This window comes from Tachysurus fulvidraco, chromosome 5 (genome assembly GCF_022655615.1).
Source record: "Tachysurus fulvidraco isolate hzauxx_2018 chromosome 5, HZAU_PFXX_2.0, whole genome shotgun sequence".
Taxonomy (NCBI): Eukaryota; Metazoa; Chordata; class Actinopteri; order Siluriformes; family Bagridae; genus Tachysurus; species Tachysurus fulvidraco.
In genome coordinates, this window is record NC_062522.1 from 25,367,870 (window position 1) to 25,389,373 (window position 21,504).

The following is a 21,504-nucleotide window of genomic DNA, read 5'->3' on the forward strand; positions in this document are numbered from 1 at the left end:
GATAGTTTGATGGAGAACCTGGAAGGTCACTCATATCAGGTAATATAGAGAAAATGGTGAACAAATACAGCCAAATAATTCTGTATCCCACATGCATCTTTCTGTTATTAAGGAAAACTTATACTTTGTGATGCTGGACACTCAAACTAAAATATAACCCAATTGCTGGTACCAAAATAGGAGGTTAAACCTTTCCATGCAGCTCATTACAATCCTATAACTGGGTTTATGGGGCATCTCACGGCCAATTTATATTGGCTGGGATTTTGTGGCACGTGTCATGAATGTCAGTTGCTGAAACAACTGGGCATCCCAAAAGAAGTACTGTAACCTCCACCAATGACTGAGGTTCCATTTTATAGAATTGGAATGTTTACTTATGTGTGCTTTGTTTGCTCTTTAATGGACAACCTTGTGAATCTGAGCGAGAAGGACAGAGCTGACAGAGCTTGCATGGCACATGCACATTCCCAGAGTGTGAGCTTGGTAAGTGTAGGCGAACTGGACTGAGGTGAAAGCCCTAAAATATTGGGACTGTGTTTCATTTACTTTATTTCCAATTGAGTTTTGAATTTAAAAAAATGCCTTTTGAAATAATAAGAAACTCAAGTCACATAAAAATTCTGACAGGAATATGTGCATTTATTGTTTGTTATTCAGATTGTACACTTTATTGCGTTGTACACGCATTTATTCACATAGTCTTCCACAGAAATAACCTAAAATAAGAATAATGAATGAAAAATCTCAGAACACAAATAATATTGTCTTACTGAACCATGCACTTCATGGACAAACTGAAAGAATACCAACAGCACATTTGTACATTGATTCATCCTACATTGTTTAAAGTACCTAGTTGCTTCTTAAGATGTTTCACCTCTTTCTCCATATGGAATATTTCACTGCTTAGCTCTTGTTTGGTGGACTGAGACTTGTTTAGTTGGCAGCAAAGCCATTTTATAATGGCCTCACATCTTCTGTTATGAATCTAAACAGGAAAAAGTGTCTTATTACATACTGTAAGTCATGTAATCCCTACCAAGCTTGTTTTCTTTCAGAATAAATGCAAACAGTACTGGTTTGGTTCTACAGTAATGTCTAGAACATATTTTTTTCTAACACCACTTACTTGGAAAGTAGCAATAGACAATAAAAAGGATGCAGTATTGCAAATTCAGTTCTGACTTATCATAATCATTTGTTTCCTTTATGGTCAGTGTGTGGCTTTGATGGAACAGGTGGGTAATATATAGTAAAACATTTTAGTTAGGTTTTTTGTTACTTTTATGTATAAAATCAATAGCATTTCATTTTATTTGTTTGATTATATCATTCTTTCTACAAGCCTTGCACATATTCTATCAGCTTTTACCAGACAAGGTATGGAATTATGGACAGATGCAATTATATTAATTTCTATTACATTATTGTTTACATGGTTCTGATGTAATTTATTGCTAAAGCAAAATAAGTATTTATCCTTTAGGCAGGTTTTTTTTAGAATTTTTTTTTATTTAAATACATTTTTATATAAAGATAATAGAATTCTTGCAGCTTACTGCTATATCTCTTCTCAGTTGTGAATGGTTCTTTTTCTCATTCTCCAGCAGTGTCGCTTTTCTTCTTACAAGCTCTTTTGTTTTATGTATCTGGGCCTTAATGATGACAATTTCTTTCTAAAACGAACACAAAATAATGTTAAATTAAGCATAGCAACCAAACTCAGACAATTTGTTTGAGTTTTTATGTGCCCAAAAGCTTGCATACGCATACAATGTGCGGTCACATTATACTGCTATTATTTTGAACAATACTGTACTGTAGGTCTTGAAATCATCTCATGCCTTTTTCATGCCATTGCTTAAAAACAGGATCAGTAATAGATGGTGGAAACGTGATTCTCCTGTAGTGGCATTAATGGCAGAGATGAATTTAAAGTGTCGCCTAGATCAGAAGAGTGGATATGACTACTGGATTATGTATTAAAGAAGTAACTTTACAAGAGAGGGGTGCAGTAAGCAAAGCCAATAAAGAGGTAGATCTCACAAGACCTTCTGCCCTTTATTACCACTATCATCAATAGATCCATAGCATCTGGTCATGTACCAACTACCTTTAAGAGAGAAAGGTAAACATTAGTTAAATTAGTTAAAGCTCAATCCTAGCAAAAGTGAACTGCTGATCATCCCAGGTGATTCATCCCCAGGTCATGATTTTGTCCCCAGGTCATGATCCCCTCTTTTGCCTATGAATTTGTTTTTGTTTCTTTTTACTTTCCAAGGACAACTAAGTGCAGCTGATGCTACACCCGACCGGAGAGACTGCGGACAGGGAAGTACGTCATGTGACACACTCACAAAGAAGTTTCATGCTGTGTAGGTAAGAAATGTATGTCATCATGTGTATTTTTGTTTTGGTAGTTAGCGAAGCGTAAATATGGTGGAATCACTGAGTGGAGTAAAGTAGACCACTTGCACCAAATTATACACAGCCCACCACTAAGACAGCAAGTACAAGGCCAAAAAGACATGTCTCATGATGCTATGGCTCATGTTCTAAACCCAATGACAATGCCACCTTTTGTTTATACTCAGTCAGTTCTTTACCTAATGTTGTACACAAAGCTCAGGGTATTCCTTTTCTTTCATCCATGCACAAATCCCATTGGGACCTAAGAGTGTATTGATATATTTTAATATATCTGAACGCACTCTGTATATTTTGTGATGTCTTTTTTCTATTACCTCATCTTATGACCACAACATCCTTTGTTTAAGAACAAGGAATTCTTTATTTTTATTAAATAAAGAATGTGTCAAGCACAGATTCTTTGTTTGCTTTAATAATTCCTTTTATTGCACATACAATAGACAATGATAAAAAACACATTTCTGGTTTGTATATATACTCCCTGTCATCTTATTACACTTTGAAGAATAGTGTGTGTTTCTTTCTGCATTCCTCTTCCCTGTTATCAGTTCATGTTATGTTATGTGTCCTTTGAAAAGGTATTTTCAGCTATGGCAGGTTCCAAAATCTTGGTCTTGGAGAAAATCTGGCTTTTTAAAGATAGAACTGGCTTGGAATTTTTTTTAGAATATATTATGCATGAAATTCGTAAGGGTGGAGTGATAAGTGACATGAATAAGCATGATGCAATCATTCAAAAAGTCATCCAAAGAGCAATAAGCAGACAGCTGATAACAGCAGATGGTTTGAAGCCAGACCTAGGTAATTCCCCCTTATAATAGTTTGACATTTACAGCATTTGGCAGAAACTATTTCTCAGAGCAACATACATTTTTAGCTCATTTTATATAACTGAGCAATTGAGGGTTTAAGGGCCTTGCTCAAGGGCAAGGCAGAGGGAGCTTGTTGGACCTTGAATTCAAACTGAGAACCTTGAAATTAGTAGTCTGCCACCTTACCCACTAGGCTACCATGTTATGACCCCCTCAAAGTGAAGTAGTGACTGGATGAAAGCAAAAGCACCCAAAAAGTTCTACTATGACTATACCATGTGCGATGAGATCCTATGTTGTGGACTTAAAGAATACGATCACAATATTCAACATCTTCCCAAATCCAGTATATCACCAGGCAGGGCAGAATTGTGAAATCTCTCAGCAGTCTCTGGTTGTAGTCAGGGAGAGGCATGGTAAAAATGCCTTGTGGAAGTGATATTCTACCAATGTCTCCTTCATAGTCAGTTTTGTAGGTGTTTAGCTGTTCATTATTATTTCAGCAAGGGTCAGTGACTAAATTTTATACAGAAAATATGTGTACTTCTCTGTTCTTGCTCCTATTTGGATATCATTTAAGCTAATTTAAAGTGAGTAATTTCATGTTTAACGATAATTCCTTTTACTCCACCCACCCTAGCTGCTTTTTGTTGTTTTGTTGTAGGTATATACTTCATTACTGAAAAAACAGAGACGATCATAGCTCGGTGCTAATTGGAAAATGCTGTTCTGGCCTTGTGCATTATATTACAAAACTCAAGAGAATAAAGCATATAAAACAAAGACACATGGAGACATAAGTAAACAGAAGAATGTGCCATAGTGCTGTGGGCTGCTATACACATGATTTGCAGCTTGACCTGCATTTTTGATGCTGGTATAAAATATTATTATTATTATAAATTTTAAACTGACGTAAATAATTTAATAAGCTTTAAAAACTTTAAAAGTCCTTATCAATGCCACCGTAATTTATGAATTAACAGTAGGCCTAACACAGATTCTGAACAAAGGTGATTACATATCGATCAGAGGCTGCATGCATCTAATTGTATTGTACAGCAGGTTTCATATGAACAAATATTATGGTATAATATTCAAATATTAAAATTATTTCACATATTTCTTGGAAACCTGATGTTTACATTAAGTGCACAGTATTTCAAAATAACAATTGCAAGATATATGCCTTATTTAAAATCTTCTAAATTTGATTTTCCTTGTACATAAATAGCCCATGAAAACTATGTTACTGTACCTGAGCCTGTTGTATTGCATTCCCCTCTGGATTCTGTAAGTCCATCTTCAGTTCATTTATGTGCTCCTTTTGTCTCTTCACCTTTTCCCTTTTCTCCATCAACTCCATATGAATAGTTGTTTGGCTCTCCAGTGTAGCAAGTGACATTTTGTAGCTCTTCATTTTATTATGGCAATTGTTGTACCAAGCCAGCAAGGAATGTGACTTCTCTAATTGCTCTTCTATGCTGCAGCAGAATGTCCTGTTTTCCATCTGGATCACTTGTATCTCTGTTTGCTGTCTCTCAATTTGCCTGTTTACATGTTCCATCTCATTTGTGATGCCAGTGATTTGTTGGACTTTCAGTTTAATGTTACTGGAAACAGTGGCAAAACTCTTTACTGTCTTTGATAGTGTATCCTGCATGGTTGTGGAAAAAAAAAATATGTGAGATAAGGACAAGGTTGCACAGTCCACAATATTTTACACACATACTTCAAGCTAGATAAATATAATGATCAAGGCAGTAAGGGAAGAAAATACTTGTAATTTGTACATTTGAAAAGACTGCTCAGTTTTATTAATTGAGAAGTCTTGCAGATTAAAATTTGCTTCTTGTGCACATAACAGAGATCATTGTGTGAAGGGAGAGGTTATAAGAAAAAATTTAACAACAGGTAATAGAAGATACGAATGTGAACCACATCACCAATATTCCTGTCCCAGAAGGCCATTCAAAAATCTGACTATGTTCACAAGAAATTACAATGCAAAATGATGGTTATGTTAATGGTAATAGATATATTTATTAGAGAGATAGGTTGAATATATGGGTAAAAGCAGTGCCATCAGTAGACCAAAAAACACTATTTAAATTTGTAACAAATAATGCATCAAGACTCTTCTCTGTTCTGACTCCAAGGTGGTGGAATGAAATCTTGAAAGGACAGGCGAATTCAATTTAATTTCATTTGTATATTGCTTTTAAAAAGGGGCATTGCCTCAGAACAGATTTAAAGATTTAAATGAATATTCATCCATTATTTTACATTTACAGTATTTGGCAGAAGCCCTTATCCAGAGAAACATACAAAAGTGCTTTTAAGTCTCTATCATTGAATACATTAACTCTGGTCCACAAGGTTACAGACTTAAAGGCAGGGTCTCCGATTTTTGAGAAATGCTTCAGAAAACTGAGTCGGGCCGATAATAAACAAAAATCAAAACAAACGTGTAGCCAATGAGCAGAAAGGGGCGGGGCTTGTCAATATTGCTTGTGTGTCATTTTTGCTTGTTTGTTTATCTGCAATCATATTGTTCTTCCCTCCAGCTATGATAAAGACATTCTTTCCATTATATGCCTGGGTTACGTATGTATGTGTGGGCGGAGATATCAATACAGGAGTGGGACCATTTGGGTTAGGGCTGTGTTTGTTTTGGTGATTTTATATGTCAACATTGGCTTTCAAAAATCGGAGACCCTACCTTTAAGATACAATGAGCCTAAATCACTGTTCACTGTTTTTTTTTTTAAATACACACATACAACAAGCAGAGAAGAAAGTGCTAGTTCAAGAATCCTGAATCCTATTGAGATGCTGTGGCATGATGTTAAAAAGGTGGTTCATGCTCGAAAACTCCAATGTGGCTGAATTACAACAATTCTCCAAAGATAAGTAGACCAAAATTCCTCCACAGTGCTGTAACAGACTCATTGCAAGTTATCACAAACACATGATTGCAGTTCTTGATGCTAATTGTGGCCTAACCAGTTATTAGGTTTAGGGGCAAGCACTTTTTCACACAGGGCCATGTAGGTTTGGATTTTGTTTTCCCTAATAAATAATAATAATAATAATAATAAGCTTCGTTTGATGATGTTTGATGATCTGACACATTAAAACATTATTTAAAAAATCAGGAAAGGGTTTCTACAACTCTTAATCTAACTGGTTCAGGGAGGTGTTGATGTGTGTGGGGTTTAAATTCAATTTATTGGTATAAAAGGTATCAGAGGGTTTAATGTCCTGTATTTTAAAGAGAATTCAGCAGATATACACACAGTTTAACATTCCTAAGAATGTTATTTTTTTCCCACTACTTCCAGATTCACAGATCCTCGGTGGATATACAAAAGTTACTGGTCACTCAATACCAGCTCCATCAGTAAGATAGCCCAGCAGCGCCTTTACTTCCTATGAAGGCTGAGGACAGGCCATATCCCTCTCCCCATCCTGACCATGTTCTACAGAGGAACCATTGAGAGCATCCTGACCAGCTGCATTACTGTCTGGTTTAGGAATTGCACTGCACCAAACTGTCATGCACACACACCCACACACACACACACACAAACACACACTCATTCAATATTAATCTGTTTATATTGTCTTGCACTGTTTGCACTATGTTGCACACTATGCACTTTACTTTTTAGTCCTTTAGTTGTGTGTTGTTTTTTGTTTTATGTTACGTCATGGTCTTTGAGAAATGTTGTTTCATTTTTCTATGTACTGTGTCAGCTATATATGGTTAAATTGACTTGAATTGACTGTATGATTTTGTATGTAAAATGATGCCTGTTTCCTGCTGTGTAATGTTCATCCCTTCTTTATACAAAGGCTTTGTGGAAAGAACTTTTACATATGGTTATTTATTTATTTTTCTGTCCTACACAGAATAGATATGATAGTCTTTTGTCTTGCAATGTTTGCACCATGTTGCACACATTACACTTTATGTGGCTAGAACTTAAGTCCTTAGCTCTGTGTTGTTGTGTTGTAGCTTTATGTAATTGTATGTAGCACCATGGTCCTGGAGAAATGTTGTTTCATTTCATTGTGTACTGCATCAGCTAAATATTGTTGAAATGACAATTAAATCTTCTTGATCTGAAATATTGGGTGACAACTCATTGCCACTAGCAGACATTCGGATTAGCCTGTTTGTCATTGCCACCGATTATTTAGGCTTATTCTGTGAATATGTGCTATGCTGCAAAAATGCAGCAGCTCCCTAAGCAGGATAGACACCAACCTGCCCTAACAAGCCTTGCCCTTGAAACTACCCCAATTATCAATAAAGCACACATTGTTTTCAGAGCACTAACTGGACATCCATCAGTTCAATGACCATATCCTTGCTGTTATCCACATTGCCATGTCACATTGGGATGGGACCAGAGCATATTACTGCATTGGACTTTGCCTTGTTCACACACCTTTACAATATTACACTTAGTAATTTTAGGTAATTATATTATAGGCTAGAAGGTAGTTGTATGAGCTAATGATGGCCAAATAGGCCTTATAAATCCACCTAAGCCATCCAGACTTTCCCCTAAAGAGAGAACACTGTTCTCATTGTCACCAGTCCTCTCTGGCATCTGAATATGCACAGCTACTGCTAAAATCTTCTCCAACAGAGAGTTGAAAATACACTTTTTATCTATCTATCTATCTATCTATCTATCTATCTATCTATCTATCTATCTAGTTTTCTCCAAAAAATTGGAAATATTTTAAGTTTTCAAGCCAACATCAAAAATACAATACAAAGAAACAAAAATACAGAATAAACTTTTTTCCATTCACAAACAAAACCCAGCAAGTAAATGGTAGTGAAAAAGGTAAATTGCTGAAACCTGAGCAGAGTTTAGGATTTGTTGTTTGTCCTTTAGTTCTGCAGCTTGAGACTCCCCCTGTTGTGTAGCCTGTAAAAGTGCACTGCAGAGAGTAAACTGCTCACTGTCACAAGAGACAAAATAAACATTATTAGCGTCATTTATGACGGAATTAGTATAATAGATGTACAAGTTACAGTGACTATATGTGTCTCGTCTAACTGTTAATGGCTAATGTTGCTAATGACTAACAAGTATTGCATTTCAGTACAATACTGACACATTTAAAGGGCAGTGTTATAATTATTTGGACGATTAAGCCAATGTATTCGTAATGCTTAACTTGTAACGTTTTAATGTGTACCTGAATGAGCTTTTTTTGAAGGACATAGTTAGCCGTCTTGCTATTTGGTAGCTGTTACTTTAGGCGCGTCGTTTGGAGATGATTCGTTAGGGAATTGATTCTGTTTCCAAATGAATCTTTACAACGAACGAATCGTTTTCGTTCACTTACATGTACTGACATATTTTGCGTTCACTCAAGTTTCGCGTGTAAAACACGTGACTACTTTGGTGTGTGCGGGCTGTGACAAGCACGTTATTTGGCTGTAGTGGTGGTAGTTTTTATTTATCCCACTGACTCGATTCTTTTGATGCTGTTCACCAAAAAGGTCAATTCCTATTCGTTCACTGATTAGTTCAGTGACCCTTTACACCAGTGAGTGTCTTTTTTAATATATATATTAAAAATAATTTCATCGTTCGTTTTACTCATTATATTCATTAAAAAAAACAAAAATTAAACGTTTCCAAGAGACAATTTTTAGAATTATGATTTATTTTTTTATGATTTATTTAAAGTCAGTATTTTCACATTCCAGTCAGTGCAAGCTAATTTTGAGAGAGTGGCACAAATGATTTTTAAATGTAACATTTTTCATACATGTATGAGGACGTTTTCAATGCTACAGCAATAAAGGCTTGCTTTGTGCTACAGTACACACTTTTCAAACACACTGTTCACTATCACTTCTTGTTGAAAGGGTGGTGAATTGAACAAATGTTCAGATCCTTGTTTGTTCACAGAGTTTGTTCAATTTATTCACAAATTACATTTATTCATGTCATCTGTTCATTTCTTTTACAAATGAAACATCTACTACTGCAGAAAGGTTTATCAATAATCTCTCAGAAATATTATCCATTATTGGATCATCGTCTGACCCCAGTGAATTTGATCAGGTGACTGATTACTTAGAGTCAATGTTTTGCTGCAGGCTAGATAGCTGCACTTAGAAAGGAAATAATCAGAGAGAGATCAAATCTAGCTCCCTTGTACAGTGATTCAATTCAATTCAATTCAAGTTTATTTGTATAGCGCTTTTTACAATAGACATTGTCTCAAAGCAGCTTTACAGAGCATAAACATAGAGCAGAAGGAAGACATAATTAATGATAAAGGAAATAACAAATAATAAAAGAAGTAAGAATTTACAGAATAAAAATTCTAGGTTATTATTAGATGTATATAGTTCACAATCTGTATGTATTTATTCCCCTATGAGCAAGTCTGAGGTGACTCAGGCAGCAGTGGCAAGCTTTAAACTCCCTTAAATTGGTAAAGGAAGAAACCTTGAGAGGAACCGGACTCAAGGGGGAACCCATCCTCATATGGGTGACACTGGGGGTGTGATTGTAATATACAGTCATTTAAATGTTGTACTGGTGTAAGGATCATGGACTTCAGATCTCCTTAGTATTACAGAGTCTAACTGGAGATGTCTCAGGATTCTTAGAGTCGGCCTCGGCTCAGTGGACGTCCAAAGGCTTCGTCCCACAGAGGACGTGATCACAGTGATCACAGTGATCACACATGCACCTCAAAAAAAGGCAGATAGGAAATTAGAATGTAAATGATCAAACTAAACTGGCTGTATTTCAATTATCGTGAATCTCTTTAATTGAAGATGACAAAAATAAACCTGAATTCAAATGTAGAAAATTTAACTAAAACTAAGGAAAGTGGCACAGAAACCTTTATTATCACCACATATACTTTACAGCACAGTGGAATTCTTTTCTTCACATATCCAAACTGAGGAGGTTGGGGTCGGAGAGCAGGGGCAACTATGGAGCAGGGAGGGTTGAGAGCCTTGCTCAAGGGCCCAACAGTGGCAGCTTTGCAGTGCTGGGGCTTGAACCCCGATCCTCTGCTCAACAACCCAGTGCCTTAACCACTTGAGCCACCACTGTCCCTAATATAGAAAATCACACACCATCATTGCAGCAGCAATGACTTATATAGTAATATAAATACATGTAATATAAAGTATATATTTGATAGTGAATCCTGTAGATAATAATATTGGTGTTTCTGATATGAGAATGCTTCACTCCCCTTCAAGAGCCCGATTTAATTTTATTGATCTTTAAAATCATCAGCCTGCGTACTAGATCTCTTGCCTACATGATTCTTTTAGAACTTAAGACATTGCATCCTTTGGAATTGTCCATTGTTTTGTTTGTTTCTGTAAAAAAGTGTATGTTTTCAGAATTTGAAAAATGTCAGACTGGTCCCTAATCAACCAAATAAATCACCCCAGTCTTAATCTGAGAAAGCTTTGGGAATATCACAGAACAAACTCTCCTACTAAACAATAGGAGGAGTAAGTACCTTTTAAACAGTATTTTATGTTATGGTAGCTTTATCAATATGCATTGTATATAATTTTATGCTATTTAAACACTATATTTTACACTGGTGAAGGCAGTAATTGAACTCACAACCTACTGAGTAGTAATCTAACACCTTAATTACTTAGCTACCACATCCACCTTTGATTGAAATTAAACTGTCAATATTATTTATTATCCATTGTAGAAAAATTGGGATAATTTTTGGGTATAAGGTAAATCTTTTACCCCCAGACATTCCAGTTAGAATAAGTAAAACAAGATAGAGACTCTATTTTAAGGCATGTGAAATTAGACAGGCCTTTAGGGGCTCCAACAGCACTGGTTACGTGTATTCCGGGACAGGATGAAGGACATAGCAGGTAATCTTAGGGTTCCAGGCAATCATAGGTTCTCGAAGGTAGTTTTTCTTGAAGGTAGCTAATATACCTTTATTAGTTTGCGAGAGCACGGTATTAGCTTCCACTGTTATGTTGATAACACACAGCTACAGTGGTGTGAAAAAGTGTTGGCCCCTTCATTATTTATTTATTTATTTTGCACATTTGTCACACTTTACTAAATTTTTGCACGGGATCCGATTTTTTTCACATCTGATCTGAGCCACTTCCGAAAGTGGTTTTAAATCAGATATATATCTGATACCTTGACATCCGACCTATGTCTAAACAAGAATATCCGATTTTCCTTGGAATTCCAAGCCATATATATAAAAACATTAACTTGCTGTTGCTCGGATGGTGCCTGTTATAATGTTATGATCGAGGCTCTGGACTCAGCACCACTAGTTTTTCTGTAACAAACTAGAAAAAACAATAATGCCCTAGTAGTGGCAAATATCTTTAGATTTATATTTTAATTCGATTACATGTTTAAGTTGAGATTTACAAGAAATATTTTAACTGCTTCTATGTAAAGGGTATGCTGCTGTAAAAATGTAAAATTGTAAACGTTTGTAAATGAAATGTTATTTCACTTTTGCACATATAGCAGTACTTTTAAAATAAAAGTGTACAATAAACTTCTTTTGAATTCATAAAATTTTGTGCATAACAATGCGATTAATTACAATTAGAAAATTTTAATTGTTACCCAGCACTAATTGTGATTCATCCAGGCCCTTCCCCTTGCAGGCCATTTCCCTTTCACATTTCCCTCTTATTTTTCTAAGAACTACATGTTGCTACATTATCTAGATTGTAGCACTGACTAAGTAATCAGTCACCTGTTCAAGTTATGAGAGGTCAGACTGTGATCCAATCCTGGGAAACTATTGAAATCATAACCCTCTCTATGGTAGCAGACGTAAATCTACATTTTACATGGTAGCATGTAAAAGTGCATATGTTATGAATAGGACACATTTAATTTGTATAATTGAGATAATAGTCAGAGAGATTCAGACTGTGATTAATATTGTCTATATTATAAAAAAATGTTACTAATTAGCTGTGACATTTCATTCGTATCAGAGGCTGATGTATATCCAATATCCATGTGCAGTAGAGTCATTTAACGGTACATACTTATTTGGGTTACACGTTATCTGTTAAAAATAGTACATGAACCTACTCGTCAGTAATAGTAATAATTAACAAGTAATAAGTATGTATAAGTAATAAAACTATTTAACTGTCCTAGCTTCAGATCAGAAGCGCTGTCTGTACATTAAATATGATTTAATGTTATGTTAATCAGGTTACTAATACAAACACAGAGCGCTTCTATATTTCGTTTTAATGGTCAGCCAGATCTCCTTGGCTCCAGATTGTCAATGATTAGTTAGGCCTGTTCTGAGAATAAGTGTTAAACTGCAGGAAAGAGAGCAACACCTTCCCGAGTTAGATGGACACTATCCCACCCTAAAAGCGCTCCACAAATCTGTAACAATTATTTATACTGGCAGACATTACGTCTAATGTATTTTTAATAAGCACACACAAACACTAATATAGGAACTGTGAAAGCAGTTAATGACTGTTTGTAGCTTTAATGTGTTACTTGTTAAGTATGTATTCATGAAGTCAAATAAAAAATTGGTTGAAAGAATTATGAAAGGATATACAAATATTCCTATAGAAGCTCTTTCTAGTGCACACCACAAACTGGTAACAATAAAAAAATCAAGTTCACACCACAAGCTGGTAACAATACAAATTTTAAAAAGTTTCCAGAAATGATGAGAACAGTCAAGATGTATAAAATAGTAGTCTATTCAATTATTTGTGGGATCTGATGCCATGGCATCAAATCTTCAATCTTCCTTCCCTCTTTGCCGAAGACTCCTGGGTTTACCATTATCTGTCTTTCTCTTTTTGAATATGGCTCCCACGCTACTTTCTTCTCCCAGAAAGGTGATGGTGCGTTCCTTAAACTTAGCTTTGGGCTTCGGGGGAATATCAGAGGACATTGATGCAGCACCTCCGCTTTCTTTATGTGGCAGCTGCAAATCCACATTTTCACTGCAGATAAAGACAACACATTTTATTGTACACATAAATAAACTAATAAAAATATAATTACTGTTCTATTTAGTGTATTTCATGGACTTTGGGAGTATTAATTATATCCTTAAACACGGGCACATCAAATGACATTATCTTCATTATGTTATCACTACAAACTTGATAATGTATGTACAATGATATTAGTATAACAGCACAGTAATGTAGCCTACAATGCCTCAGTGTTAATTCCAGCAACAATGTACTTACTATGGGTCCTCAGCCTCCTGAATTTGTTCCCAGTCTCCATATGGGTTTGCCTTTTTGTTTGTTTTAGCAGGAGGATTGTTTTTTTTCGGAGGCACAACTGATTCTCCATTCCCTTCATTTTTTTCTTCTTTTTGCAATTCTTCAAATGTAGTTTCTTTTTCATCATTTGCCACTAGATCTGATACTTCCTCCTTTCTTTTCTGGAGAGAAAGTACTCGTTATTTTACAATTTACCATTATGTAAAGACTATGTACTATCATTAAGAATTATACAAACTGGCTAGCACAAAGACATTACTATATTATATTAAATAATATATATATATATATATATTTGTATCAATTTACAAAATCAAAGTGAGAACAGAAAATAATCTAAATCAAATGGATATTTGGTCCGACTACCCTTCTGGCTGTAAACGAGCATCAATTCTTACAAATGCACACTGTGTACACTTGCACAATGGTATATATTTTATAGGATCAGAGTCAGTTGTATGAATAACCAATTATAGGTTGTAGGTTAAAACATAGTCATTAACTTTAGCATAAAAAAACAGCTGTGTAGGATGCTTAGAACTGGGCGAGGATCAGCCAAACTCTAACTGAGGATGTGGAAGACAAAGAAGTTTCATGTCACAAGTCATATACCATGGCAAGCACAGCAACAAGACACAAGATAGTTAGTTATATGTAGCCTTGTCCCCGGGAAAAAATTTCATGTTAGACCATGATGTACAGTGCAAGCTTTTCTGAAGAAGCCAAACAAACGTGAAATGTTCATTACGGTAGATGCAATGGTTGGAAAAGGAACCTTAATGATGAAAGACACATCATGCTTACTTCCCTTCGACATTGGAAGGTGTTCAGCAGTGCCATCAGCAAAGAACTGGTGGAAACCAGTGGGACACATCTACTGTCTGGAAAAGTCTTGCCAGAATTGGCCTTCATGGAAGATTATGCTTATAAACTTTGTTGTTGTTGTTGTGTAGGGAAATGGCAGCAGGTGCTCTGGACTGATGGGGCAAAATTTGTAATATCTGTAATATTTGGCTGCAGTAGAAGACAGGGTTTTTCTTAAGTGCTGCAGCACGGTGGATGTTCCATGCAGGTATGAGGCTGCAAGCCCAATCATACAGCCAATATCATTAACCATTGTCTTCAGCGTGAAGATGAACAAGGCATCCTGAAAGTGATGGTTTGGCCCCCCCAGAGCCCTCAACTCATAATCAAGTCAGTCAGGGATTACATGAACAGACAGAAGGATTTGAGTCAGCCAACATCCACAGATGATCTGTGGGTTGTTCCCCAAGAGGTTTGAAACAACCTACATGCAGAGTTGCTTTAAAAACTGTGAGCAAGTGTACCAAGATAAACTGATGCAAAACAGCATCAGTTTATCTTGGTACACTTGGAAATACTAATACAGGAAATACTGATTTGGATTTCCCTTCCTCTTCTTTTCATTTAATTTCCATGTTGTTAACTGATAAAAAAATAATCTTTTAAACACTTCTGTTTTTGAAAGCATTCTTAATTTACAGCATTTTTTTTTAAATACCTGCCTAAATTTTTTACATATAGTACTATATAGAAAGTCTCTTACCCTGAAGCTAATTTTAGAAGCATGGATCTGTTTGGAACTTGTAGCCTCTTTGCCAGAGTGGGATTCTGACTGAGACACATTTGTTTTATTTGGGCGTCTTCCTTTAGGAGAAAACTCAGAAGGCTTTTCCCATGTAGACTCTGAAAAATGACACAAATTTCTTCTGACACAAATTCTTCTGACAAACAGCTTGTAGTAAGTTTGTATTATTAGAACCAAATACATAGACCTAATAAAAAAGCTATTGTAAACAAGATTTATTTAGCAGTTTTACATAAAATTATATATGTATTTGATTATACATTGCTTTAAATAACAAATGTTAACGGTATGGAGAACCTGTCTATACACTGTTGCATCATGTGACTATCTATAAGCATTTACACTTGTGCAATGTATAAGGTTTTGCTTTTGTAGGTTATTTTCATCAGTCAGTTATGACACATATAGGGATAAATGCAAACGTGTGTAGAATGTTTGCTGAAATGCACGTCAGCCCTCCTTAAGTGGTTTCGTGATCAGATATAAACCAACTAAAAAGCTTTATATCTGAAATTTTATGACAATATTTATAGATCTTAATCCCAATACTCTACCCTACCAGATATAAATGGGGTGTAAGAATATATCTTATGTAAACCTGAACTCACCTCCAGTCTCTGTGTTATAGTAGTACATATATCCCTCTGGGCTTGTGGCTTCCATCCATACACTCTGTAAAATTTGCTCAGTATGTTAATCTATATTTTGTATTAGTATTTAAAATTATTCTATTTATTTATAATCATTATCATCATGAACTTATTTATTGCATATGAATTACCTAATATTCCATTTGATATTAAACCGTTAAAAGATTAATATATCTTTCACAGTCAAATAAAATATTAAATAAAATATTTCACCTTAGTTTTGTCTTTAGCTGATGACGCACTTTGACCTTGAAACCCTTCTGGTTTCTCCCACTGAGACTCTAAAATCAATGATATACTTAAGTTGTTTGTGCACAACACAGTCACGTTTCAACAAATTATCTGAAGTGTTTAATAAACATCAGATTTAGGTAGAAACCAACCTCCAGTTTTTGAATTATAGTAGTATATTTGTCCATTGTCACTTGTTCCTTGCACCCATTCATGAGATTCACTCTTGCGGTCAGGTTCTGCAGTACCTCCAACCTCAGATATTTGAGCTTTTGCATGAACAGTAGTTTCTAAATTATACAAATAGAGTAAATCAAAATTTGAGGAATCAGTTTATCTTTATTTTAGCTTACATTAATTATAATAACATTAATTAATAACATTATGTTTATCTATATTTTAGCTTTTATTACAGTGTAGAACAATAAACAAGATGTAAATACAAAACCTCAATTGTACTATCCAAATACACAAACTGTATACACGATCGATAGAAAATTGTTATGACTATTTGCACACTTCCATGCTTAATTATGGTTTTGTACCATATGACCAAACTGTTCTTAATAGGTTACATTTCTTAGGTAACTCTATGAGCCAAAACAAATTTGTTAAGCTGTAAGATGATTCAAATTAGAGGTAAATCTAATTTATTTGTTATTTTTAGTTGTAATTCTTTGACAATTGTAAATAATATGAAAAAGGTGTGTGCATACACATATAACCTAACTCCTGCCACAATCACTAGATTCACCCCTCAAAAAAGTGCGTAAAAGGTTAAGGAAAAAAACATGGATTAACATGCAAATAGCTTAGCAGAAATAGCGATAGAGTAATGTAAAAATAAAACAAATTTTCTTATACATAGTGTGACTTTACCTGTTTCTGCTTTTAGTCTTTTCATATCTTTTTCATATGCTTTCAAAGCAGCTTCTTCCATTGCTGCAAATTCCTTGGACATTTTTTCGACCTTCTTCGCCTTTTCGGTGCTTTTCTTTTTAATCTGAAATGAAACAGGAGATTAAGGGTGAAAAATATTTGCCAATATAAATTATCACCACACACCCAACTCTTATCTCTACACAAATATACCATGGCTTGCGATGATAAATATTTTTGTCTGAATCATTGATTATAGCGTCCCCTAGTGGTCTATAACGTACCCACACAAAAATAGCACAAGTGAAATGTCCTTTTCGATGGTTTATTGCTTTATCAGAGCCCATTAAGGGCTCCTTAAACGTAGCAAAGGACTTAAACTTACCTCTTCGATTTTGTCCGTAACATTTTGTTTGTGATTTTTTCCTCTCTCGTGAAATTCTACACTCTGTTCCAACATAACAAAAAGAACGTGTTGAATACATTAAGTCACAAAACAACTACGTTACAGCAACAACTAGAATACTAATTGTAGATGTAGGGAATTGGCAGCAGGAACATTGGCACTACTCACAGGCTTGTTGTCTGCAATCCAGCACTTGCAATACTGGCAGAATTTTTTGGGCTGAGATTTCCAGTAATCCGCCCTTCATTTAAAAGACGACATGGTTAAATGTATGTATAATTCATATATGCAACTAAAAATGACTGTGTAAAGTAGCTGTTACTTACATTACTTCCGCAATTTATCGTACACAGTCCATTAGATACTATATCCAAGCTAACTACTTAGCCAAGTAACATTTGTCGCATAGGATTGACGTTTCAGATTGTGCGATACTCACAGGGAGCAAATAGCCCGGACCCATGTGGTTTAATGGCTACACTGCGTTTAACTGAGATTGTCTGGTACAATGAACGTCATCATGCCGAAAAGAAAAACTTCTCTACCGTCTCGTTGTGTGTGTGTGTGTGTGTTGTTTTTTTTATTTCTCACGCTTTTAGTGTAGTAGTGATGACGTTGAAGAAATGCGACGGAAGTGGAATGTTATTTAATGAACTGTTGATAGAAAAAAGGTGGTTGCTGATATTTTTGTTTTTTCTTTACATCATATCTTATTTGGAATACCCAAATCTTTTTTTCTTAATAATAGTTATTTTAGCAAAACATTTCATCCATAAATGTAGATTCTTTAAATTACCCCCTACCCCCACTACTTATTATTTTCAAGTGTCTATCTATCTATCTATCTATCTATCTATCTATCTATCTATCTATCTATCTATCTATCTATCTATCTATCTATCTATCTATCTATCTATCTATCTATTTTTTTTTTTTTTTTTTAAATTTTGTCTTTTCTAAATAATCTATCACTTAGTCTGTGTTAAGCCTGCAGGGCTCTCAAGTTTTGAAGGCAATAAATAAATAAATAAATAAATAAAGGGGGCGTTGCTGTGTTTGGTAAGGATCGCTGACCGTAAGAAATACAAAGTGTTTGTTTAATTTCTATTTATTAATTTGTGTGTGTGTGCGCGCGTGCGAGTGAGAGAGAGAGAGAGAGAGAGAGAGAGAGAGAGAGAGAGAGATTATGACTATTGTTGTTTATTGTGTTTGTTGCCTTTTTGGACTCCTTTATCATTTGTAATGTTGCTCCCATTTAAAACAGTTTGGCTCAAACCCAGGCATTTTTAGGGTCATGATTGTGTCGTTTTGGAGTTTTTTTTTCAAACCGACCGTCGAAAATACCCTCGCTAATGAATTTTTTTTTCTTTCATTGGTTGTTGTGTTAAATCTTACCCAGAGAGTGCTATTTTCTGATTGGCTATTGTGTAGCCTCTTTTTTTTGATTGGCTGATAAGTGTCAGGCAAGACTAAGAACTGAGACGCGCCTGATTCCTGCCCGGTTCCATAGAGACAGCGGTGCGGACAGATACATTTTGGGCGCTGCGGCTTATTAAATATGATAAATAGTCAAAAAGTTTTTCTGTGTGAGAAATACGATGTGTGGCGGGGCCTGTCATATCAAGTCAAGTCAAGAAGCTTTTATCACTTTACTCTTGTAGAATGATTATTTGCCATTGTTGTTTATATACTTTAATAAATAAAAAAATCACAGTGAAGCTTCACTTAAGAGAAGTGATTTCTAATGTTTATTGAACAACGTCTTAATGATGTTAAAAATAAAAACACATTCACAGAAAAAAAAGTTATTTAATGAACTAAATTAGTAGGAAAATGTTTTAGTATATTTTAGTACAATTTCATTTCATTTAGGAAGACAACAAACTTGGGAGACTTCTGATTTCTGTTCTGTTATTTCCACTAGAGACAGAAGCTGGAAATGTAAAAATTGTTTTTATTCATTTATGAAAGTCAAAGCAAAATGCATTTGTGACATTACATGAGAAAAATGGCCGGTGGTTTCAGGACGATTTTAAGAAATTGAGAATATATTTTGGTCAATGATGAAAGTCTTGAGTGATTCACAAAGGGATAAATGTTATTTTTGAATTTAATTAATAATTTTGATATATGCGTTTCTTTTGCTTTGGAGGGTTTGAGAGGGTACATTGTAAGGTATATTGTAAAGTATTTTGTAGAGTATGTTGTGAAGTACATTTTAAAGTATGTTGTTGTCAGTTTGTTAATTGTATTTTTTTTATCAAATTTGTGTAAGATCTATGTAAGATGTGTAAGATGTTTTGTGTATGATGTTTTGTTTCCAGGGTAAATTACAATTATGTATAAAAAATGTCTGTATTTTTAATTTTATTTTTATTTCTCCATAAATCACTTAACTTGCTAGCCTCCATAATGTCCCACAGGCAAAGACACTACAGTCCTGTTCACCAGTATTGGCACCCATTTACTTTTCCAGCATTTAGCAGACGCCCTTATCCAGAGCGACTTACATTATCTCATTTTTATACAACTGGGCAATTGAGGGTTAAGGGCCTTGCTCAGGGTCCCAACAGTGGTAGCCTGGTGGATTGAACTCACAACCTTCCGATTGGTAGCCCAACCACATGGGCTACCACATGCCCACCCCTTCATTTTATGCATAACCTGTGCAATATCTTCAGGAATATAAACGCAACACTTTGTTTTTGCCCCTATTTTTCATGAGCTGCACTCAAAGATTTAATGCTTTTTCTATGTACATAAAAGGCCTATTTCTCTCTCTCATATTGTTCACAAATCGGACTAAATCTGTGTTAGTGAGCACTTTTCCTTTGCCGAGATAATCCATCCACCACACAGGTGTAGCATATCAAGATGCTGATTAGATGATTATTGTATAGGTGTGCCTTAGGCTGGCCAAAATAAAAGATCACTCTAAAATGTGCAGTGTTGTGTTTATAATTTTGGTCAGTGTATATGTTATCCTTTGACCCAGCATTCTACAGTGCCTCTGCTATCTTCTGTAAAATCCTGTAAGTCTACTACTGAACAATAAGCTTTTGTGAGCTATCTACTTAACAACACAGTATGTTTCTGCTTTTATCACCAATAAATATAAAATTATTAAATTGTATTATCCTGGCAATATAGTATGTTTTAAAAAGTGGCATTAGATATAGGGAACACTTTAAACGTAATTTTTTTACACCATAATAGACTTTTCACTATGAATATTAGTACTTATTTTTTCCATACAAAACTGTTAGCCTATCTCCTCATGGTATGAAAAGGTTTGTGGCACATACATGTCGGATTAAATAATCTCACAAAGCCTGAAAGCAAAATGCAGATGAATTCATATTAAAATGTATGTCCTGGTAGATCACTTTCAAAAACTTTTCAGATTATATAAATACATGTAGTGAAATATTGAAAGAGCCCCAACACACATTAAAAAAATCTGTTCAGTGATAACACAGCATACAAAAATGGAGTTTGAGTGTGCATAAGAGGAGTTCTTAGATGCCATTGTTCATGGATCAAACTGTGAATAAATGGCGGAAAAGACTGTTTCATGGACAGATACTGAGAAAATATTCTTTATATTTAGTGCATTCCTTTTACAGAAACAGTGCTGTGCAATAAAAGTCTTTATTCATAGCTTAAATGAAAGGATCTCAAAAAACAAGAAAAAAGTAAAATCAGAGGTCTTTCAATAGTACAGCAACTTTACAGCCTAATGCAGCAGAATAAACAGTGTATAACATACAACAGAAACACTATAAGATTAATTCTGAGTCATGCAATTGTCTTAATACCTTCTGGCTTTAAAAAAAAAATCAGACACGTCCATAAACATTTGGACATTTTCAGAGATATTGTTATTTAGTAGTCTACCACATCATAACATAGATAAATAATGCATATGAATGCCAATAGAGTGAAAATGTAAGGATTGCTTTTTATATATTCTTTTTTAAGGGACAATTATTTGCTCATGTTTCATGGCCAGTTGAACCTTACATTATAACTGCATATAAGTTAGCAGATTAAAGGTCTAGAGGTGTGTGGCATTTGTGTTTGTAAAGTTTTATGCTGTTAACTCTCCTTATGATATACAAACAAAATATCAGGTGTGGCCACATCAAATATTTGATAGATTCCTATAAAGAAAATAT

The 21,504-nt window shown here is 34.9% G+C and overlaps 2 protein-coding genes across 3 annotated transcripts; both read right to left on the bottom strand.

The window, feature by feature from the left end:
* Positions 1 to 617: 617 nt before the first annotated feature.
* Positions 618 to 8,683, bottom strand: LOC113642900 (coiled-coil domain-containing protein 122). Of its 2 annotated transcripts, XM_027146681.2 has the most exons (5): positions 8,469 to 8,676; positions 8,126 to 8,228; positions 4,504 to 4,902; positions 1,563 to 1,679; positions 618 to 991 (listed from the first exon to the last, which is right to left on the bottom strand). In XM_027146681.2, the coding sequence occupies exons 1-5, from the start codon at positions 8,492 to 8,494 to the stop codon at positions 833 to 835; spliced, it is 804 nt and encodes a 267-aa protein (XP_027002482.1). In that variant the 5' UTR covers positions 8,495 to 8,676; the 3' UTR covers positions 618 to 832. The 2 variants fall into 2 exon arrangements, with proteins under 2 accessions (XP_027002482.1, XP_027002483.1); XM_027146682.2 differs by lacking the exon at positions 1,563 to 1,679 and having other exon boundaries at positions 8,469 to 8,683.
* A 4,067-nt stretch (positions 8,684 to 12,750) lies between these two features.
* On the bottom strand, positions 12,751 to 17,910 carry wbp4 (WW domain binding protein 4). Its single transcript, XM_027146736.2, has 10 exons — positions 17,653 to 17,910; positions 17,495 to 17,567; positions 17,306 to 17,368; positions 16,921 to 17,044; positions 16,194 to 16,331; positions 16,024 to 16,091; positions 15,769 to 15,832; positions 15,119 to 15,258; positions 13,513 to 13,712; positions 12,751 to 13,260 (listed from the first exon to the last, which is right to left on the bottom strand). Coding segments are annotated over exons 1-10 (1,080 nt in total). The 5' UTR covers positions 17,655 to 17,910; the 3' UTR covers positions 12,751 to 13,052.
* Between the last annotated feature and the right edge of the window lie 3,594 nt (positions 17,911 to 21,504).